At 57.8% G+C, this 18,542-nt stretch overlaps 1 protein-coding gene across 2 annotated transcripts in view; it reads right to left on the bottom strand.

Annotated features, from left to right (window-relative positions):
- Positions 1–18,542, bottom strand: part of NECTIN2 (nectin cell adhesion molecule 2) — a 30,690-nt gene continuing 12,148 nt past the window's right edge. The window contains exons 3-9 of one of the 2 annotated variants that reach the window (XM_047836572.1): positions 14,504–14,800; positions 13,238–13,355; positions 11,308–11,456; positions 4,044–4,197; positions 1,789–1,852; positions 1,560–1,646; positions 1–1,008 (exon numbers count right to left, since the gene is read on the bottom strand). In XM_047836572.1, coding sequence (XP_047692528.1) covers positions 748–1,008; positions 1,560–1,646; positions 1,789–1,852; positions 4,044–4,197; positions 11,308–11,456; positions 13,238–13,355; positions 14,504–14,800 — 1,130 coding nt within the window. In that variant the 3' untranslated portion in view covers positions 1–747. Of the gene's footprint in view, positions 1,009–1,559; positions 1,647–1,788; positions 1,853–4,043; positions 4,198–6,314; positions 7,046–11,307; positions 11,457–13,237; positions 13,356–14,503; positions 14,801–18,542 lie in introns of those variants that run through there. The other variant, XM_047836573.1, reaches the window with a different exon arrangement.

Raw genomic sequence — 18,542 nt, 5'->3', positions numbered from 1 at the left:
CCCCACCCCCTGCCAGGAGACGTTTGGGTTCCATCCCACTGGGCAGGAGTAAAAGGACTCAGTAGTCTTCAGCGTAACAGCAAATTCTTCTCCTAAGGCTGGGACTGGCAAGGCACACTGCATGAGGCTTGCCTCATCCTAACCCCGGGCCGGGGCTTAATTCCCTCTAGACAGGAATTGGGATAGTGGGGGCTCAGGGAAGGGTCTGGACCCCTGAGACTCTTGCCTGCAGGAGGGAGATGAGGAAGTTCCGCTTTGGGCTGGGGAATCCCCTCCCTCTTGCCTTTGGGGAACAGACAGGGTGGGGAGGAGGAGAGTGGGGCTCTGCTGCCTGGAGGGCTCAGGTCTGAGCAGCAGGGTGCCCCCACCAACTGCCCCAGGAGAGCTATTGGGAGTTTACTTCCTGAGGACACATCAGAGGTCTGGGGTTCTTCTTTGGGGTTTTGAGGGAGTCTGGAGAGGACGGGACGTGAGAGGTATGATCTAAAGTCACAGTCTTAGGAGTCCTCTGGTCAGAGGCTGTGCAGGAACGTGCTTCCCCACCCCCACCTGAGATAAGGTTGCCAGGTTTCTGTTGTCATGACTGGTTTCTCTGGGTCAGAGATCATGGATTAGAGGTCAGCGTGGAGCCACCGAAGTAGAAGTCACAGATGAGATGCATTTTTGTGTGTTAACTGACAGTGGCCTGGCCTGGCAGAAAGTTGAGGGATCAAAAAGTGAGAGGCAAGAGGCCAGGGCCACGGCAGCTCACACATACATGGCTCGGGACATGACAAAGCCTTTGCTCCGGTAGGAATCAGCGGGGCTAGAGTAGGACAGGGCATCATAGATGGGGTTGATCTTGTCCACATAGTCTTCCTCCTCCTCCTCCTCTAAGTTCAGGGAAACCCTCTCCACAGCAGGTGGCCCTGGAGGCACCAGGATGGGGGACCCCAGGCCTGTAGCCCCCAGGAGCAGGGGCCCTGACCTCTCTTCCAAGGTGGGCAGCTCATGATATCGAGGCATATCCTGGGGGCAGGGAGGGAAAAAACCCAAGGTCATCTCCTGAGCACACAGAATCCCAACCCGCCCCTTGACCCCCAAATCTCGACCATCTCCCTATGCCAACCAGACCCGACCTTGCCCCTTGCGGCCTGGGCTGAAATTGCTCTGGGGCAATCATCGGCTTGTCCAGAACTCAAAGCCCAGACCCCTTCGCTCCTGGGCCTCTCCTTTGTCTCTTGATCTCTGACCACAAGTCTTTCTCCACGAACCTTTGACTTTAATCTTATCCTCAACTACTTAACCTTAAGGCTGAAACAGCTCCTTGAACCTCGGTTTGTCTCAACTTTGATAGGACCCCTGACATCCAGCAGACCGCTTTCACTGACTGAGTGACCTTGAGCTCTAACCTCATGTTCTTGCGCTTTTTCAACCAAGATCTCCCCCACTGAATCCTAAACACATCTCGATTCTCTAAGCTCTGACCAGAGACACGGCCCTGACCTTGAATTGTGACCTTTAATGTCAGGAGCTGACCCCGGCCCTAAACCCACCCCTGACCTGCCCTGAGCTCCTACCTGCTCAGCACAGGAGACGCCAGCATCAAAGTAGGGAGTCTTGAGCGGGCTGTGCTCCGAGGCCCCAAGAGTGAAGAGCTGGGAGGTCTGCAGGGAAGGAAGAGGGGCGGGTCAGGACAACACCCCCACGGCTGGCCTCTCCCCACCAGCTCCCCCTCCTAGCCCCCGCCTCAGTGGGGAAAGGTGGGTGTGGGTGTGGGCGCAGCCGGGTACCGGGGGAAGTGCTCACCATCTCTGGCTCCTCGACCTTCTCCTTGGGGGTTGGTGGCTTGTACGAGGGAGGCCCCTCCAGACTGTGGGGTAGGAGGTAGGTCAAGGTGGAGGCTCAGACGGGAAGAGCCCTCCTATCCCAGGTAACCGCACCTGCTCTCCCCTCTGCCTGATCTCCCTTTCCACCGCCCGCGTGCCCCCTTGCCCAGCTAATGCCTAATCATCCCCATCAATTTCTCTTCTTCCAGGAAGCCTTCCTGATTCTCCAGGAGGGTCAGGAATTCTGGACATATGATTACATCTAGCTTTTCTTCCCTCTCAGAGCATTTACTGAGTTTGTGTTTGAAATATTATTTCTGATATCGTCCAATAACCGTATCCCACTGTGAAGCAACGTGAAGGAAAAAATGAAATCTGTGTCTTCAACAGTGTTCTCAGAACTCGCCATGAGGAAGTCAGGAAGTATTTGTTAATAGAAAGAATGAATAAGCGAAATGCTTTCCTGGCCTCCAAACTACGATACATTTCCCTCATCATACATACCCACAGACCAGAGCATCCTGCATGCATAATGAGTGCCTACTGTGCCTTCAATCCCCACCTCGGATGTTGCCTCCCCCAGGAAGCCCTCCCTGACCCTCCACACTGGGTCAGGGGCCCCCTCTGGCCTCTCACAGCTCTCTCAGCTTTTCTAGCCCATCGCCGGCCATGCTGCACTGCCACTCGCTAGGGATGGGTCTGTTTCCTCCAGACTGTGAGCCCCAGGAGGGCAGGGCCATCTCAAGCACCACTGGGTCTCAGCACTGGGTTGGACAGAGGAGATCGATGGCAAGTTGTTGGTTTGAACTGACTTGATGATTAAGGCAGTGGTTCAGAAACTTTCTTGTGCATCAGAATAACTCGGGGAGCTTGTTATAAATACAGATTCCGAGCCCTTCCTGTAAAAGTTCTGATGTAGTAGGTTTGGTATAAGCTGGGGAATCTACATTGTTAACAAGTGTTCCACGCCTGCCGTGCGCGCGCGCGCGCGCACACACACACACACACACACACACACACACTGGGTAGTGTTACTTCAGAACCATTTTGCCCCCCAAATGCTTACTTGCTGGGCGAATTTCAGCAAGTGATCTCAGCCCCCTCTGAACCTGTTTCCTTTCTGATAAAATGGGTACCATTGGCTCCCTGCGAGAATTTATGTTTCCATGATGTACTTGTGTGTGTGAACACTTTAAAAATGTTTGTCTCATCAGTGCGTCACTAACCTCCAGGGCCTGGCCCTGGTGGATACTTTCTCAACGCTTGTTGAGTCAACGAATGGATGTGAGGCTTCATCAAGGTCACACACGTAAAAATGCATCTCGCCAAGCCTGGCACATAACAAATGTTCTACACAGAGACGTGTAGCTGGTTCCCTCCTGGCCCCCCTATCCAGGCTCCTTCTTTCTCATATTAAGAGATTTTAGTTGGGGGTGCCTGGGTGGCTCAGTTGGTTAAGCATCGGACTCTTTTGTTTGTTTATTTGTTTTTTTGCATCCGTAAAAGGCATTTATTCCGAGAATCCAAAATTTGGACAAAGAATAGTGAACAGCATCAGACTCTTAATTTCAGCGCAGATCATGATCTCACGGGTTGTGAGTTCAGGCCCTACATTGGGCTCTGCACTGATGGCGCAGAGCCTGCTTGGGATTCTCTGTCTCCCTCTCTCTCTGCCCCTCTCCTGCTCTCTCTCTCTCTCTCTCTCTCAAAATAAAGAAATAAACATAAAAAAGAGAGAAAGAGAGATTTTAGCTGGACACATGATCACCCAGAATAAAGACTACATTTCCCAGCGTCCCTTGCGGCCGGTGCACCATGTGACTAGATTCTGGCCAATGGGAAGTGAGGGGGAGTGACGGGTTCCCTTATAGGGCAGCTCACCGCCTTCTGCTTATCTTTCCCCCTGGCAGCAATGCCTGTTTTGAGGCCAGGATGGCCGTATCTGGTTGTCCAGTATGTAGACGGTGATAGAGCGGGGAGCTATCATGGAACGGGAGGGAAGGCAAGGCTGAGTAATAAGGTAGCAGGAGCCTGGGCTCTGACGGCTTCACGGCGCATAGCTGTCATACCCGTGCTTTGTGGGAGACAGAAATAAGGCCTCCCTCCCACTGAAGTCACAGTTATTTTGGGTCGCTCTGTTTCCCACGGCCCTCACAGGTGTTTCCCCTCCCACCCCCTCGGGCTCCCCAATTCTGGGACCCCTCCTCCACCCACTTCTCAGGGCCCGTCACTCACTCATCCTCCTCCTCTGCCCCCTGCAGCCTCTGCTCTTTCCGCTGCTGCCGGCAGATGAGGACACCTGTGGCGGCCACAGCGGTGGCAATGATGGCAGCGATGATGCCCCCAATGATGCCACCCGTGGCCCCTGCGCCTGCTGTGTTGGGGGTCTCTGCAAGAAGAGGGACAGTGTAAGGGGATCCCCAGGAGAGGAAGCCACAGCTCTTTACTCCCAGGCACCCTCTTCCCTAAGCCATCGCCCACCTCCCCACCCCCTTCTCCCAAAGGCAGAGGGCGTTCGTTCCTTTGCCTAGTCCTCACTGAGCATTTGTTGGGTCGCAGTGGTGAACAAGACATACAGAAGTCCCTGCTCCCGTGGGACACACGTTCTAGCTGGGCAGAGAGACCAACCGCGCAGAAACAAATACAATAGCTAATCTGCCAAGCGGCAGTGAGTGATACGGGGTGAAAACATAGGGGAAGGTGACAAGGAAGTGACGGGGGGGGGGGGGCAGGGGTCGCCAGAGAGAGAGACTTAATAGGAGGTGACATTTGAGCAACCTGCAGGAGCCGTAGGGGGTGAACCGTGAGTAAATGAGAGCATTGCAGGCAGAGGAAACAGCCAGTGCAAAAGCCCTGAGGAGGAAGCCTCGAGTTCCTTTTAAGGAACAGCAAGGAGACCGTGCGGCCAGAAAAGAGGGGGAGACAGGGGAGATGAGGGAAGGGAGGTGATGGGGCAGAGCTAAGAGGCGCGGAACCTAGGGGATTCTGGAATCGGGATGGGAACCCTTCACTCATTACAGGAAACGGAGTCATCGAGTCATGGGGGGGGGGGGGGGCGGAGGATGTAGACAGGAAAAGGAATTGAGAGGAGCTGTGGCCCCCTGGGCTTCTCGATGGTAGCACTTCTCACCCCCTGATGTCACCTGTTTACTTGCCAATTTCCACACTGCACTGTGAGCTCCAAGGGGCAGGCTCTGGCACACAGCTGGCGTTTGCCAGATGTAGGAGGAGGGGCCGTGTGCCAGGTTGGCAAAACTCCCGCCCCTGCCTGCTGGCGCTAGCCTCCCATGTTGGGGAGGAGGGGGCGGGGACCAGAGTGGGTGACAGGACCGTAAACAACCAGAGGAAACCAGGCACACACGCAAGAGCCCCACCCTCTGCGAACCCCATTGCACAGATGCGGAGATCAAGTTGCCCGGAGGAATAATGGCTGGGTCCCCGGTTTCCACCACTCCGTGCACCCCAGCCTGGCATCCTCCGGAGGGCTTCAGGGCTGGGGGGTCGGGGGGACAACAGTAATCGCCGCTCGCTCAAGCCACATATAGCCATCCTAAGAGTGCTGGGATTCCTGGGGTTTTTTTTTTTTTTTTTGACTGCACGCCCAGGGGGAGGGGGCTGTCTGAGTCACCTCTGTGTCCCCGGCAGAATAAGTGGAGGTCAATACTGGTGGGAAATGAACTCCCCGAGCCCCACTTAGCTGCTCAGTGCCGGTTGTTCTTGGCACAGGCTTATTACACCCTGCCCCACGACAGCTGCGGGGGCCCACACAGCTCTACCTGTGTCTCAGAGGGATGGCCAGGGGCCACTGGGAGAGCAGAGGTGACTGGGACAGGACCCTGTCTCCTCCCCCCCCCCCCCCCCCCCCCGCCACCTCATTCCCCAGCCTGGGTTTGGGGGCTTTTCTAGCTGGGGGTGGGGGGAGGGGAAAGAGGGATACAGACCTGCAGACCCTCCCCTGAATCACCGAAAAGCCCCTTGGGCCCAGGGCAAGGAAAGAGGAAGGAGGCTGAAAAAGGCCCCGGGTGTCATTGGTGTCAAGGTGGGGTTTTCCTGGTTCCTTAGTCCCCCAGCACCTGCCCAGGATCCTCAGGGCCCAGAGAACACAGCGGGCAGTGCTCCCTCCCAAGATCCTCAACAACCTCAAGAAGGTCAGGTTTGAGCTTCACGCCCCTCCCGTCCCCCCCCTCCCCCAGCCAAGGAGTCCAGGTTCCCAGTCCTGTTCTGGGGAGCATAGGGTTCTCACCAGTCTGGCTAATCCACCCGAAAGGCACCTGCAAGTCCTGGGACCGCCCCCCCCCCCAAGTCCAACCTTCCCAGCCTCTAAGCCCAGAACCCAGCAACCGGCTCCCCCGGTTATACTGGCCTCAGGGGTCTCAGGCATCCGGTGCGTCATTGATGGATCCAAAGAGTCAGAACACAGCCCCTCCCCCATCCCGCCCCCGGGACCTAGCAGTCCCTGTCCCACCCCCCAGGGAGGGGGTCTGATGTATTACAAGACACCCCCGCTGTTTTCCTCCAAGGCGTTTATTAACTCCTGAGTGTTGCGGGGCAGGGTGGGGCAGGCCAGAGCCAAAAACAAGTCTCTGGGGGTGGGGTGTGGGGGGGGGGTTCCTCTCTGGGTCCCCACTACTGAGCTCCGCAGGGGCCTCTCCTTCCCCACGCAGCCCTGGCGACAGAAGTCCAGTGTGTGATTCCTGCTCCCTCCCAATCCCAGGGAAGTGGGAGGGAGCACTCGAGCTCCAGTGTCGTCCAGAAAAACGAGTCCAACCAGTCTGGAACCCTTGGCTGGGGCGGCTGTCTCTGTCTCTGTCTCTGTCTGTCTCAGGGTCACACGTAAATTGCCCGCCGGGAAATGAGGGAGCCGTCCAGCTGGGACTCCATGTCGTCCTCGAGAGACTTGGGTGGAGGCAACATGAGACCTTCCTCTGCCTTCTCCTCCTCTTCCTCCTCGTCCTCCTCATCCTTGCCATCTGGCTTCAGGGGACCAGGGGCGGCTGGTGTCCAGAAGACAGGGCCCCCGTTCCCAAACACCTGAGTTTTTGGATCGTAGGATCCTCCTCCATTGTCGCCTCCTCCTCCTCCTCCTCCTCCTCCTCCAGGGCTCTTCCTCCTCCTCCTCACCCTCAGCAAGATGAAGGCCAAGGACCCCCCAGCCAGAAGCAGCAGCACCAGCAGTGTCCCCCCCACGGCCCCCCACACCACTGGACCCACGTCTCGGGGCGAGGCCCGGGGTGTGTCTGAGGAGAGAGAAGGCGGGGCGAGAGACAGAAAGGGAGACAAGAGGTCAAGAGGACACATCTGGGGGGTGGGGCACAGGACACGACAGGGACAGTGATGGGAAAATCCGGGATGTGATTCGGGGTGTGGGCAGAAGGTGGGGGAGGCCGAGGGAAGGGAGACCGCGCTAAGCGGCGGGCACCTTGGACAAGTGGGGGCACCTTGGACAGAGTGGACGTTGGCCAGATGTGGTTCCTTATACCTGCACAGGGTTTTTCAAAACTTAACACTTGCTGGGGGCGCCTGGGTGGCTCAGCCGGTTGAGTTTCCGACTCTTGATTTCGCCCAGGTGGTGATCTCACAGCTCGTGGGTTCGAGCCCCACGTCGGGGCTTGGGGTTCTGTCTCTGCCTCTCTGCCCCGTCAGCAACCCCCACCCTCTCAAAATAAATAAATAAACTGAAAAAAAAAATTAAACTCGCTAACATTTGAAAACCAGGCTATCTCGCCACAAATCCCGATTTCTTTTAGGGAAAAAGGAAATCAAACTGATGGCGACACCAATCTCTCATCTGCCCCTGGTGACGGGCAGTGGCTGAGTGAAGGCTGGCTGCTCGTATCGGAACAGGGTTCCGCATCTGGCCAGCCGGTCACTTGGGAGGACCCCGTAGGTGTCCGAGTTTGTGACCCGCTTGGGACAGGCCGTGGGGCCCTCACAAAGGCTCTGATGTTCGAGTCACAGAACCTTGGGTGGATCCAGCCATCAAGAGGCAGAGCTGGGTTTGGGTTCGAGACTGTCACAGATTCCAGAGCTCTCTGGGCTGGACAGAAAGGGACGAGAAGGGTGAGGGTTCTCCTGATAGTTCCCTCCCCTTGGAAGTGGCTGGGGGGCACCTGGTCCAGGCGACATGGCCTGCCTCCTGTCTGGCCATGTGTGGAAAATGGAGCCATGAAGCCCCCTGTCCCCATCAGTGGCCCAGCAGCTGGGAGGGGAGGGGTCTCAGGGAGGGGGAGAAGGAAGCCAGGGAGTGCTAAGGGTGGGGGTGGGAGAGATGAGGGAGGGGACCCTGGGCCCCACATCAGGGAGAGACATTGATGCAGCTGGAACCAGGAACCATTTTCTACACACCCCTTGCCCCACCCCTGCATGCCAGGCCTGATGGGGAGAAACCAGGGGGAGGGGGATCCACTTACACCTGAGCCCCTCCTCCCCACACCCTGCACACAGGAGAGGCTGGGACCCACGCTCCTGAGGGCACCTGCTTCTCCAGGTGTTTCTTTTCAGAGTGGCATTTGCAAATAGAGCCACGACCCAGAGGGCTGTCACCTCACTTTAGTGACTCGCAAGGACCAGTAATAATAATAATAAAAAGCAGACCAGAAAAAGTGTGTCCGCAGTGTGAAGGCCAAGCGGTATTTTGTGAACCGGTTTTTCTGGAATGTGTGTCTGTACCTGCGCACGGGTGAGAGGCGTGGAACAGTTTTCTTGCTGTGGACGCTTATCAGTTAATGTCTGGGAACCTGCTTTAGCGCACGCTGGAATGTTTATCTGTGCTCCTGGAGGTGGTATTTTGGAGACGGCGGGCGTGTTCGTGAAGTCGGTGGGTCAAAAGTTCTCCAGTCGCCCTGAGGCGAGGTCTAGCCTGTGGCACGGCCTGTGGGCCCGCGGCTGCGCTAACGGGAAGCCCGCACCATGTGTCTGTGACCGTTTCTGTGTGTTTCAGGAGTCTTAGGGGGTGTCCGTCTTTTCGTGGTTGTGGATCCCTTGGACGACCCTCAGGCAGGGCTGCACCTGTGCTTTGCGGGGCTCTACCCCTTGGGGGAGCCTACTGACTGAGGGCAGACGCCCAAGAGGGTGTGTACCTGGGGCACGGGTTCAGGGGATGTATTTCCAGTTGGGCATCTTGCTGGCTGGCAGGTGGGGCTGACCCTCCCTCCCCGGGGTGTGCCTTCGACGGCAGGGACTGGCTTCTCTGTTCGCCACCGTGTTCCCGACATCAAGGAGGCGGCTTGGCAAAGAGGAGCCCTCGACAAATATTTGTCAGATGACGATGTGTTGAAAGCAACGGGGTTTCGGGGGACTGTCTGAGGGCGTGCACCTCTGAGAACGTCTTTGAGTTTCTCCCTTAGCATCTGTGTTTCCGCGTGTGGAAACTGTCGCCGTCCGCAGGGCTCTCCCCACTGCCGGCACGTCTGTGCGATCAGGTCTCCCTGCAGGGGTGTGCGTCTGTCGTGTGAGTGTCAGCCTTGCTGAGGGCAGGCCGCCTGTCTCTGTGGGTGCGTTGGCCGTGACCGTGACCCGGACCACGCGTGTCGTATCTCCAGGGCGAGGGAATTCCTGAGAGGGGTCTGTTTCTGTTTGTTTCTCTAGGTGTGTGTGTGTGTGTGTGTGTGTGTGTGTGTGTGTGTGTGTTGTAAGATTATGTCTCGGGGCGCCTGGGTGGCTCAGTTGGTTAAGTGGCCGACTTCGGCTCAGGTCACGATCTCACGGTCCGTGAGTTCGAGCCCCGCGTCGGACTCTGTGCTGACTGCTCAGAGCCTGGAGCCTGTTTCAGATTCTGTGTCTCCCTCTCTCTGACCCTCCCTCGTTCATGCTCTGTCTCTCTCCATCTCAAAAATAAATAAATGTTAAAAAAAATTAAAAAAAAAAAAGATTACGTCTTAGTAAGGGGATCTGTTTTTGTTTCTGGCCGTGGCGCCTGTCTGCCTGTCTCTAGGTGTGGGTGTGCCTGTCCTCACGCCTCTGTGCCTTTGTCTGCAGTCCTGTTTCTGAGGGGGGGGCCTCTCCTCCTCCCCACTATGCCCAGTGTTGCGTGTTTGCACAGGTGTGTTGTGTAGAGTGTCGAGCTGGGAGGGTGTTTCCTAGAATGTTTTTTTTGTTTTTTCCTCCAGGTACACATGGCATCTCGGTGGCTCTGTTCGTTGTGCGGCCCTGTTCTCTTGGGGGGTGCGTCTGGGTGACGGTGAGTCTGAGAGTGTGGGTTGCGGTGGGTGAGTTTCTGTTTCGGTTACGATGCCATCTCGGAGCACAGGGCCCGTCTCTGTAGACGTGGGCCCCGCGGGCTGCTGGCTCCGTTCTCAGCCCTGGGGTTCACATGTCTGGGTCTCGGGGCACACCGCCTTGTAACAGTTCCTGCCTCCCGCTAGGTGGGTGGCTCCGCAGCCGTGACCTCGACCCCGCCTCCGTCAGCCTGGGCCACAGGCCCGGCCTGGCTTCGTTCTTTTCCTCCCCTGTCTTGGGGCCCGTCCGGAGTTTGAATTCAGTATCGGGGAGCGGGGGGGACTCAGAGAACTTTTGACCCACAGACACATCAGCTGCCATTCCCAAAATACGCCCCCTAGAAACACAAATGTTCCAACACACACGAAAGCTGAGCTCCTGGGGCGCCTGGGTGGTTCAGGAGGTGGAGCGTCCGACTCTTGGTTTCAGCTCGGGTCATGATCTCCCGATTTGTGAGTTCGAGCCCCGCATTGGGCTCCTTGCGGTCAGCATAGAGCCTGCTTCAGATCCTCTGTCTCCCTCTCTCTCTGTCCCTCCCCCACTCGCTCGCTGGAGCGTGCTACCTCTCTCTCTCTCTCTCTCTCTCTCTCTCTCTCTCTCTCTCATAAGGGGCTCCTGGGTGGCCCAGACAGTTAGGCGTCCAACTTTGGCTCAGGTCATGATCTCACAGTCCGTAAGTTCGAGCCCCCCGTCAGGCTCTGTGCTGACAGCTCGGAGCCTGGAGCCTGCTTCGGGTTCTGGGTCTCCCTCTCTCTGCTCCTCCCCCCGCTCATGCTCTGTCTCTCTCTTCCTCAAAAATAAACATTAAAAAAAAATAATAAATGAATGAAAATTAAAAAAAACCAAACTGATTTCCTAATGTTACTTGACCAGCACTCCCTGTAAGAAATCAGTGTTTGAGTGTGTTTCTGTTTGCCTAGCTATCTGACATGCGTTGCTCCAACTGGAGCCCAGGGCAATATCCCCGGGTCTCTTCCTGAAGACCCTTTCCAAGCCTCTAGTCTCGAGCAAGCCCCTAGCAGAGAGGCCTCATCCTCCCGATTCTTCTGCCAGTGCCTACCCTATCGTCCTGATCCAGATCCAACCGGGGTGGGGGTGGGGGGGGGGTGGCGGGGTGAGACAGAAAAGCCACACTGCCCTCCATTCCCATCGGCGAGGCGGGTCTGGATCCCTCCCCAGGCCGGCGGCACAGCCTCCCCGCAACGCGGCCCCGGAACCCAGGAAGGAGGAGCACGTGGGGGGTTGACCCGATCTTCGCCCGCCACCTCCAAGACCCGCTCACCTCGGACGAGGACCACCTGCTCAGCACGACCCGTGCCCACGGCGTTGGTGACGGTGCAGATGAACGTGGTGTTGACGAGTTTGTCTACCGAGTGGATGATCAGCTGGGGGCCCTGGGCTACTGCGGAAGCTGGGAAGACGCCTGCGGTCCTGGAAGGCGTGAGGGGTCACCGGAGGGGAACATCAGGGCCCAGAGCGGGGCACAGGCCTGGTCCCCGATGACGCAGCCTTTAACACCCAAGCTCCAGGGACATAAAACTTAATATTTAAGACCCGACACTGCCAGCATTCTCCTGGAGGACTCATGGGTTCAGATCCCTGGTGCTGCTCCTGCAGACCCAGAGTCCAGGCCCCCAGCCCCTCCTCCCTCAGACCCAGACTCTAGCCCTGCACCCCCTCCACCCTCAGACCTAGGAATCCAGCCCCCAGGCCCTCCTCCCTCAGACCCAGGAGTCTAGGCCCCCAGCCCCTCCTCCCTCAGACCCACGGGTCCAGCCCCCAGCCCCCTCCTCCCTCAGACCCACGGGTCCAGCCCCCAGCCCCCTCCTCCCTCAGACCCAGAGTCCAGGCTCCCAGCCCCTCCTCCCTCAGACCCAGAGGTCGAATGCCTCAGCCACTCCTCCCTCAGACCCAGGAGTCCAGACCCCAGCCCCTTCCTCCTTCAGACCCAGGAGTCCTGCCCCCAGCCCCTCCTCCCTCAGACCCAGGAGTCCTGCCCCCAGCCCCTCCTCCCTCAGACCCAGGAGTCCTGCCCCCAGCCCCTCCTCCCTCAGACCCAGGAGTCCTGCCCCCAGCCCCTCCTCCCTCAGACCCAGGGGTTCAGGCCCCCAGCCCCTCCCCTTTCAGACCCAGGGACCCAGTCCCCGCAGCCCACCCCCCCTCAGACACTGGAGTCCTGTCCCCAGCCCCTCCTCCCTCAGACCCAGGAATCCAGCCCCCAGCCCCTCCTCCCTCAGACCCAGGAGTCCTGCCCCCAGCCCCTCCTCCCTCAGACCCAGGAGTCCTGCCCCCAGCCCCCTCCTCCCTCAGACCCAGAGTCCAGGCTCCAGCCCCTCCTCCCTCAGACCCAGGAGTCCAGCCCCCAGCCCCTCCTCCCTAAGACCCTGGAGTCCTGCCCCCAGCCCCTCCTCCCTCAGACCCAGGAGTCCTGCCCCCAGCCCCTCCTCCCTCAGACCCAGGAGTCCTGCCCCCAGCCCCTCCTCCCTCAGACCCAGGAGTCCTGCCCCCAGCCCCTCCTCCCTCAGACCCAGGAGTCCAGCCCCCAGCCCCTCCTCCCTCAGAACCAGGAGTCCTGCCCCCAGCCCCTCCTCCCTCAGACCCAGGAGTCCTGCCCCCAGCCCCTCCTCCCTCAGACCCAGGAATCCAGCCCCCAGCCCCTCCTCCCTCAGACCCAGGAGTCCTGCCCCCAGCCCCTCCTCCCTCAGACCCAGAGTCCAGGCTCCAGCCCCTCCTCCCTCAGACCCAGGAGTCCAGCCCCCAGCCCCTCCTCCCTAAGACCCTGGAGTGCTGTCCCCAGCCCCTCCTCCCTCAGACCCAGAGTCCAGGCCCCCAGCCCCTCCTCCCTCAGACCCAGGAGTCCAGGCCTCCAGCCCCTCCCCTCTCAGACCCAGGATCCAGACCCCCAGCCCCTCCTCCCTCACACCCAGGAGTCTAGGCCTCCAGCCCCTCCTCCCTCAGACCCAGGGGTTCAGGCCCCCAGCCCCTCCCCTTTCAGACCCAGGGACCCAGTCCCTGCAGCCCACCCCCCCTCAGACACTGGAGTCCAGCCCCCAGCCCCCTCCTCCCTCAGACCCAGGGGTCCAGACCCTAGCCCCCTCCTCCCTCAGACCCAGGGGCCCAGACCCCAGCCCCTTCCTCCCTCAGACCCACGGGTCCAGCCCCCAGCCCCCTCCTCCCTCAGACCCACGGGCCCAGACCCACCCAGGACTCACGTGCTCCAGTCGTAGCCTGTGGGCTCTGGTTTGCTGCGGACATCACAGTTCAGGGTGGCCTCGCTGCGGCCGAGGTACCAGTTGTCATCATAGCCGGAAATGGAGACCTCAGGGGGGTCTGGAGGAAATGGGGGGGGGGGCTGGCTCAGAGACGGGCGGAGTCCCCAGAGAGCGGATAGGTGAGCAGATAGACGGGAATCCTAAAGAAATGAGGTGGGCTGGCAGGACGTGGACCCGTGGAAACTGGGGCAGGTCAGTTTGGGCTACGTCTGCTGAGGCCAGCGCACCTGCTGTCCCGGGATGCCACCTGGACCATTTCGAGGAAGGTATCGTTCAATGGCGGCAGCGTCTGAGGGTGCCACAGAGATCGTGTTATTGCTACCACGACGGGGCCCACAGGGGCCAACGTGAATCATACGGGGGGGCAGGAGCTGGTATGGCGACCCCAGCAGGGTCAGTTTAGATGGTGTGAATGGGGGTGGGGGGGTGTAGACAACGTTGGGTTGGTCGCTACAAACCCACAGTAGTCGATGCACACGGTAAAGCAAGTGTCAACCGGGGCCCCCGCGGGAGCCACAAAAGATGTCGTTGGGGGCCGGTGGGGGCTGGTAAACCGGCTTTTTGAAAAGGGGGTTGGGGCGCCTGGGTGGCTCAGTCGGTTAAGCGGCCGACTTCGGCTCAGGTCATGATCTCACGGTCTGTGAGTTCGAGCCCCGCGTCGGGCTCTGGGCTGACGGCTCAGAGCCCGGAGCCTGCTTCCGATTCTGTGTCTCCCTCTCTCTCTGCCCCTCCCCCGTTCATGCTCTGTCTCTCGCTGTCTCAAAAATAAATAAACGTTAAAAAAAAAAAAATTAAAAAAAAAAAAAAGAAAAGGGGATGGAAAAAAAAAAAAAAAAGAACAGGCCTGATTTGCAGTGTTTGCCGATTTCCTTGGTGTAAGTAGCCCTCAGCGATCGACACCAAGCTGTCAGTGTGACCTCGCTGGATGTGGGACTGGGAAGAAATGTATAAAACCGGCCCCTGCAAACCTTGCTTTACCACCGATGGGGGAGGCAGGGAGAGAGCCTGGAGAAGGCAGTAAAGACAACAAGGAGGCAGGGTGTAGACGTTGCCCATGAGAGCCAGTATAGACAACCGGCGGGAAGGCAGTGCAGAATCTGGCCCCGGGGGGCTAATGCAGCCAGCACTCGGCGGTAGTGTAGACAGTGCCCTAGAGAAGCCAGCGTAGACAACACGGGGGACGCGGTCACATCCTGAAACACTCACAGCGCACGGAGAGGGTAACGGGCAGCAAGATGGGCTCCTCCAAGCTCTCATGCTCCACTTTGCAGGTGACCTTGACACCATCCGCTCGACTCAGGGGCACCAAGGTGAAGCGGCTGGTGACGGTGACTGTGCCGGGCACAGGTCCGGACACCTGGCTCTCTCTGGTCTCCCCGTCCAGGGGCGAGAACCAGGAGATTCGGGCGGGTGGCCGGCCCCCCTCGGAGACACAGCGGGCCACGGGCACAGGTTCCAGGCTCAGGGTGACCTCCTGTGTTTCGGCGTGGTTCTGGGGCTGTGCTGGGGAGAGCAACAGAGGGGTGACGTCACCACTCACCCGCAGTCACTCAACAAACACCTCAGCCGTTAAGCCCCAACTGCCTGGGCTCCAATCCCAGTTCTGTTCAGCAGCTGCACGGCTTTGGGCCAGTCATCTCCCAGCTCCGGATCTCAGTTTCCTCTTCTGTAAAGTCGGGATAATAAAAATTCCCACCCCAGGGGGCCTGGGTGGCTCAGTTGGTTGACTGTCCAATTCTGGACTTTGGTTCAGATCATGATCTCACAGTTTGTGGGATCGAGCCCCACACTGGGCTCTGGGCTGACAGTGCAAAGCCTGCTTGGGATTCTCTCTCTCTCTCTCTCTCTCTCTCTCTCCCCCCCCCCCCCGCCCCTCTCCCGCTCTCTCTTTCTCTCAAAAATAAATACATAAACTTAAAATAAATGCCCAGGGCGCCTGGGTGGCTCGGTCAGTTAAGCGTCCAACTCTGGATTTCAGCTCAGGTCATGATCTCACGGTTCGTGAGTTCGAGCCCCACATCGGGCTCCATGCTGTCAGCACAGAGCCTGCTTGGGACTCTCTCCCTCTCACTCTGCCCCTCCCCTGTTAACTCTCTCTCTCAAAATAAACTTGGGGGTGCCTGGGTGGTTCAGTTGGTTAAGCGTCCGACTTCGGCTCAGGTCATGATCTCGCGGTTTGTGAGTTCGAGCCCCACGTTGGACTCTGGGCTGACAGCTCGGAGCCTGGAGCCTGCTTCCGATTCTGTGTCTCCCTCTCTCTGCCCCTCCTCTGCTCGTTCTCTCTCTCTCTCTCAAAGAATAAACATTAAAAACAACAACAAAGGGTGCCTGGGTGGCTTGGTGGGTTAAGCGTCCGACTTCAGCTCAGGTCATGATCTCACGGTCCGTGAGTTCGAGCCCCGCGTCGGGCTCTGTGCTGACAGCTCAGAGCCTGGAGCCTGTTTCCGATTCTGTGTCTCCCTCTCTCTCTGACCCTCCCCTGTTCATGCTGTCTCTCTCTGTCTCAAAAATAAATAAACATTAAACAAAAATTAAAAAAAAATAAATATAAACAACAACAAAAACAACAAAATAAACTTCAAACAAAAATTAATTTAAAAAATGCCCACCCCGTAGGAACGTTGTGCAGATTAAATAAATTTCTACGTATAGCACTTGCTGCACCGTGTGCCACGATAGAATTCTGTCTGGAAGAGGCTAAGTGGTTTTTTTTTTTGTTTTTTTGTTTTTTTAAGCCAAAGCAGAATAATGTAGTTCAAAGGTCCAGCTCAAAAGATTTCTACTTCTTTCCTGAAATCACCAGCAAATTACGGGGCCAGAAGTGGGATAAAGGTTACGGAGATTCCCAAAGCGGGAGATTTTTTGCCCTTGTCGCCTACCTTCCTGGAAAACATGGAAAGATACGGGGAGGGAAAACAATAAAACCGCCATGAGGAATAAGCAACCCGCGGCTATCACCAGACTGTCCCGGGTGGTGCCTCGGCTCTCCAGCTGGCTTGTGGAAATCTCTATCTGGGATTCTCCTGAGCTCATCCATGCGGTAGGGCTCTCCTCTCCTTTCCCCGGACTGCCAGAGCCTCCGAGGGGCCTCCTCACATCCTCCCCGGTCACCCTGCTATCTGTCCTCTGACCGTCCTGGGCACCTGCCCCACGCCGCCCTCAGACCCTGCTCCCACCCGCTGCGGGGTCTTCTCCTGCAGATCCCAGCCTCACTTCCTCAAGGGAACTTCCCTGACATCTGACTCTCCTTTGGGGGGGGGGGGGGGACACTCACGGCACCTGCTCCTCCACGAAAAGCAGAGGTCTGGCTGGTCTGTTCTGTGCACCTGCCCCAGGAGGCACCTGGGGTGAGACAGGTGCTCTCCGCGTATATCTCTCGAACAGAACAAGTGACGGCATGGGAAGAGACCTTTGCCAGGGGTGGGGTGGTGAAAGTCTTGTGTTTTGAATTCTGCAAAACAACCGGGGTTTCAGGCGCCTCTGAAATGAAAGCCTCTGCCCAGAGACGGTACAGCCAGGGTGGACTTCTCAAACCCTCTGGGGCTGAGAGAGCAAAAATGAGAGTCCCGAGCGAGGTGGCTTGCGGGACATTGCCGGGGGAAGGTGGGATCCCGGGCGGGTGCCCGAGATGAAACAAGAAAGAGCATCCTTCAAAAAAAAAAAAAAAAAAAAGAGCATCTTTCAAAAAAAAGCCCTTCCCAAAGTCTCCCCCATTTTCTTTTTTTTTTTAATTTTTTTTTTCAACGTTTATTTATTTTTGGGACAGAGAGAGACAGAGCATGAACGGGGGAGGGGCAGAGAGAGAGGGAAACACAGAATCGGAAACAGGCTCCAGGCTCTGAGCCATCAGCCCAGAGCCCGATGCGGGGCTCGAACTCCCGGACCTCCCGGACCGCTAGATCAAGATCGTGACCTGGCTGAAGTCGGACGCTTAACCGACTGCGCCACCCAGGCGCCCCACCCCCCATTTTCTTAAGTGGCTGTGTTGGTCACGCCCCTCCCCTGCCCTCCCCGGCTGGAGCTGGAGGCTTTATCCCACCCACTCCTCCCCACCCCCCGCTGCATCTGCTCCCGTGGAATCCTTCGCCCAGGAGGCCCATGCGATCTGGCTCTGCTGGTTTTCCTGCTTCGGTGAGGGGTCACGCAAGCCCTGGCCACCAGCCTCCTTTCTGTTCCTGGTACGTGCCAAGTGCACTCCTGCGTCCCAGCTTTTTGGTACGCGGTTCCCTCTTACGGGCGCATCTATTCCCCTGCCCGAGGGCACACGTCCCCGCGTGACTCCTTATGCTTCAGGACCTAAGAGGCTTTCTTTCCCTGCCCATTCTGTCTAAAAGGGACCACCGGGGTCGCTTACTCAGAGTGAGTAGCGCATCATCCTGGTGTGTCCCCTTTGTTGGCTAATTGGATCATTCCCCGGCATTACCTGTTTCCTGAATCTGATCTCTTCTTGCTGCCCCAACTGCCTCCGCCTTGCTGCCATTACCTCCTGCCGGGACTCACGTGCTCCCCTGCTCCCCTGTGGCCCCTGAGCTGCCACCCTTGCCCCCGACCTGCAGCTAGAGGAGCCTGTGAAAACTGAAGCCAGATCACACCTATCCCCTGCTCAGAACCTCCCACAGTCCTGGTTCTCTCAGGGCAAAAATCAAAGTCCCATGTGGTTCATGGGGCTGTCCCGTGGCTTCCACTATCTTCTTGACCTTGTCCCCTCCTCCTTTCCCTTCAGCGGCAAGCCTCCGGTTACACTCACTTCCTTGCTCTACGGCAAATGTTCCAGGTGGGCCCTGCCTCAGGACCTTTGCACCTGCCATTCTCTCTGTCTGAAATGCTGTTCCCTTAGAGAACCTACGGGGCTCCCTTGCCTCCTTCGAGTTTTTCCTCGGATTTCACCCGGACGCTACAGCCAAAATTATAATCTGCCCCCGACCAGCTTCCATGGCACCTAGAACCACCCGACTCACTCCTGTTTTTCTTACTAACGTTAGTTACTGTCTGACCCTCCCTTATTGAAGTAGAAGCCCCAGGAGGGCAGGGAGCTGTCTTACTGCTTTGTTGCTAGAGCCCCAAACAGGGCCCAGCACATAGTAGGTGCTCAGTACGTCTTTGGCGAACGCCTTGTGCCTGCTGTAACCTCAACCCACAGAACACAGTCTGGCAACGGCAGGCGCTTGATGGATATCTGCCGACTGACCGAAGACCACGGAGAAAGCCGATTATTACCGCCGGAGCAGAGGGAGAGACAGATCTG

The sequence above is a fragment of the Prionailurus viverrinus genome, chromosome E2, assembly GCF_022837055.1.
Source record: "Prionailurus viverrinus isolate Anna chromosome E2, UM_Priviv_1.0, whole genome shotgun sequence".
In the NCBI taxonomy this organism is placed as follows: domain Eukaryota; kingdom Metazoa; phylum Chordata; class Mammalia; order Carnivora; family Felidae; genus Prionailurus; species Prionailurus viverrinus.
This window is presented reverse-complemented; position numbering and strand designations above follow the sequence as displayed.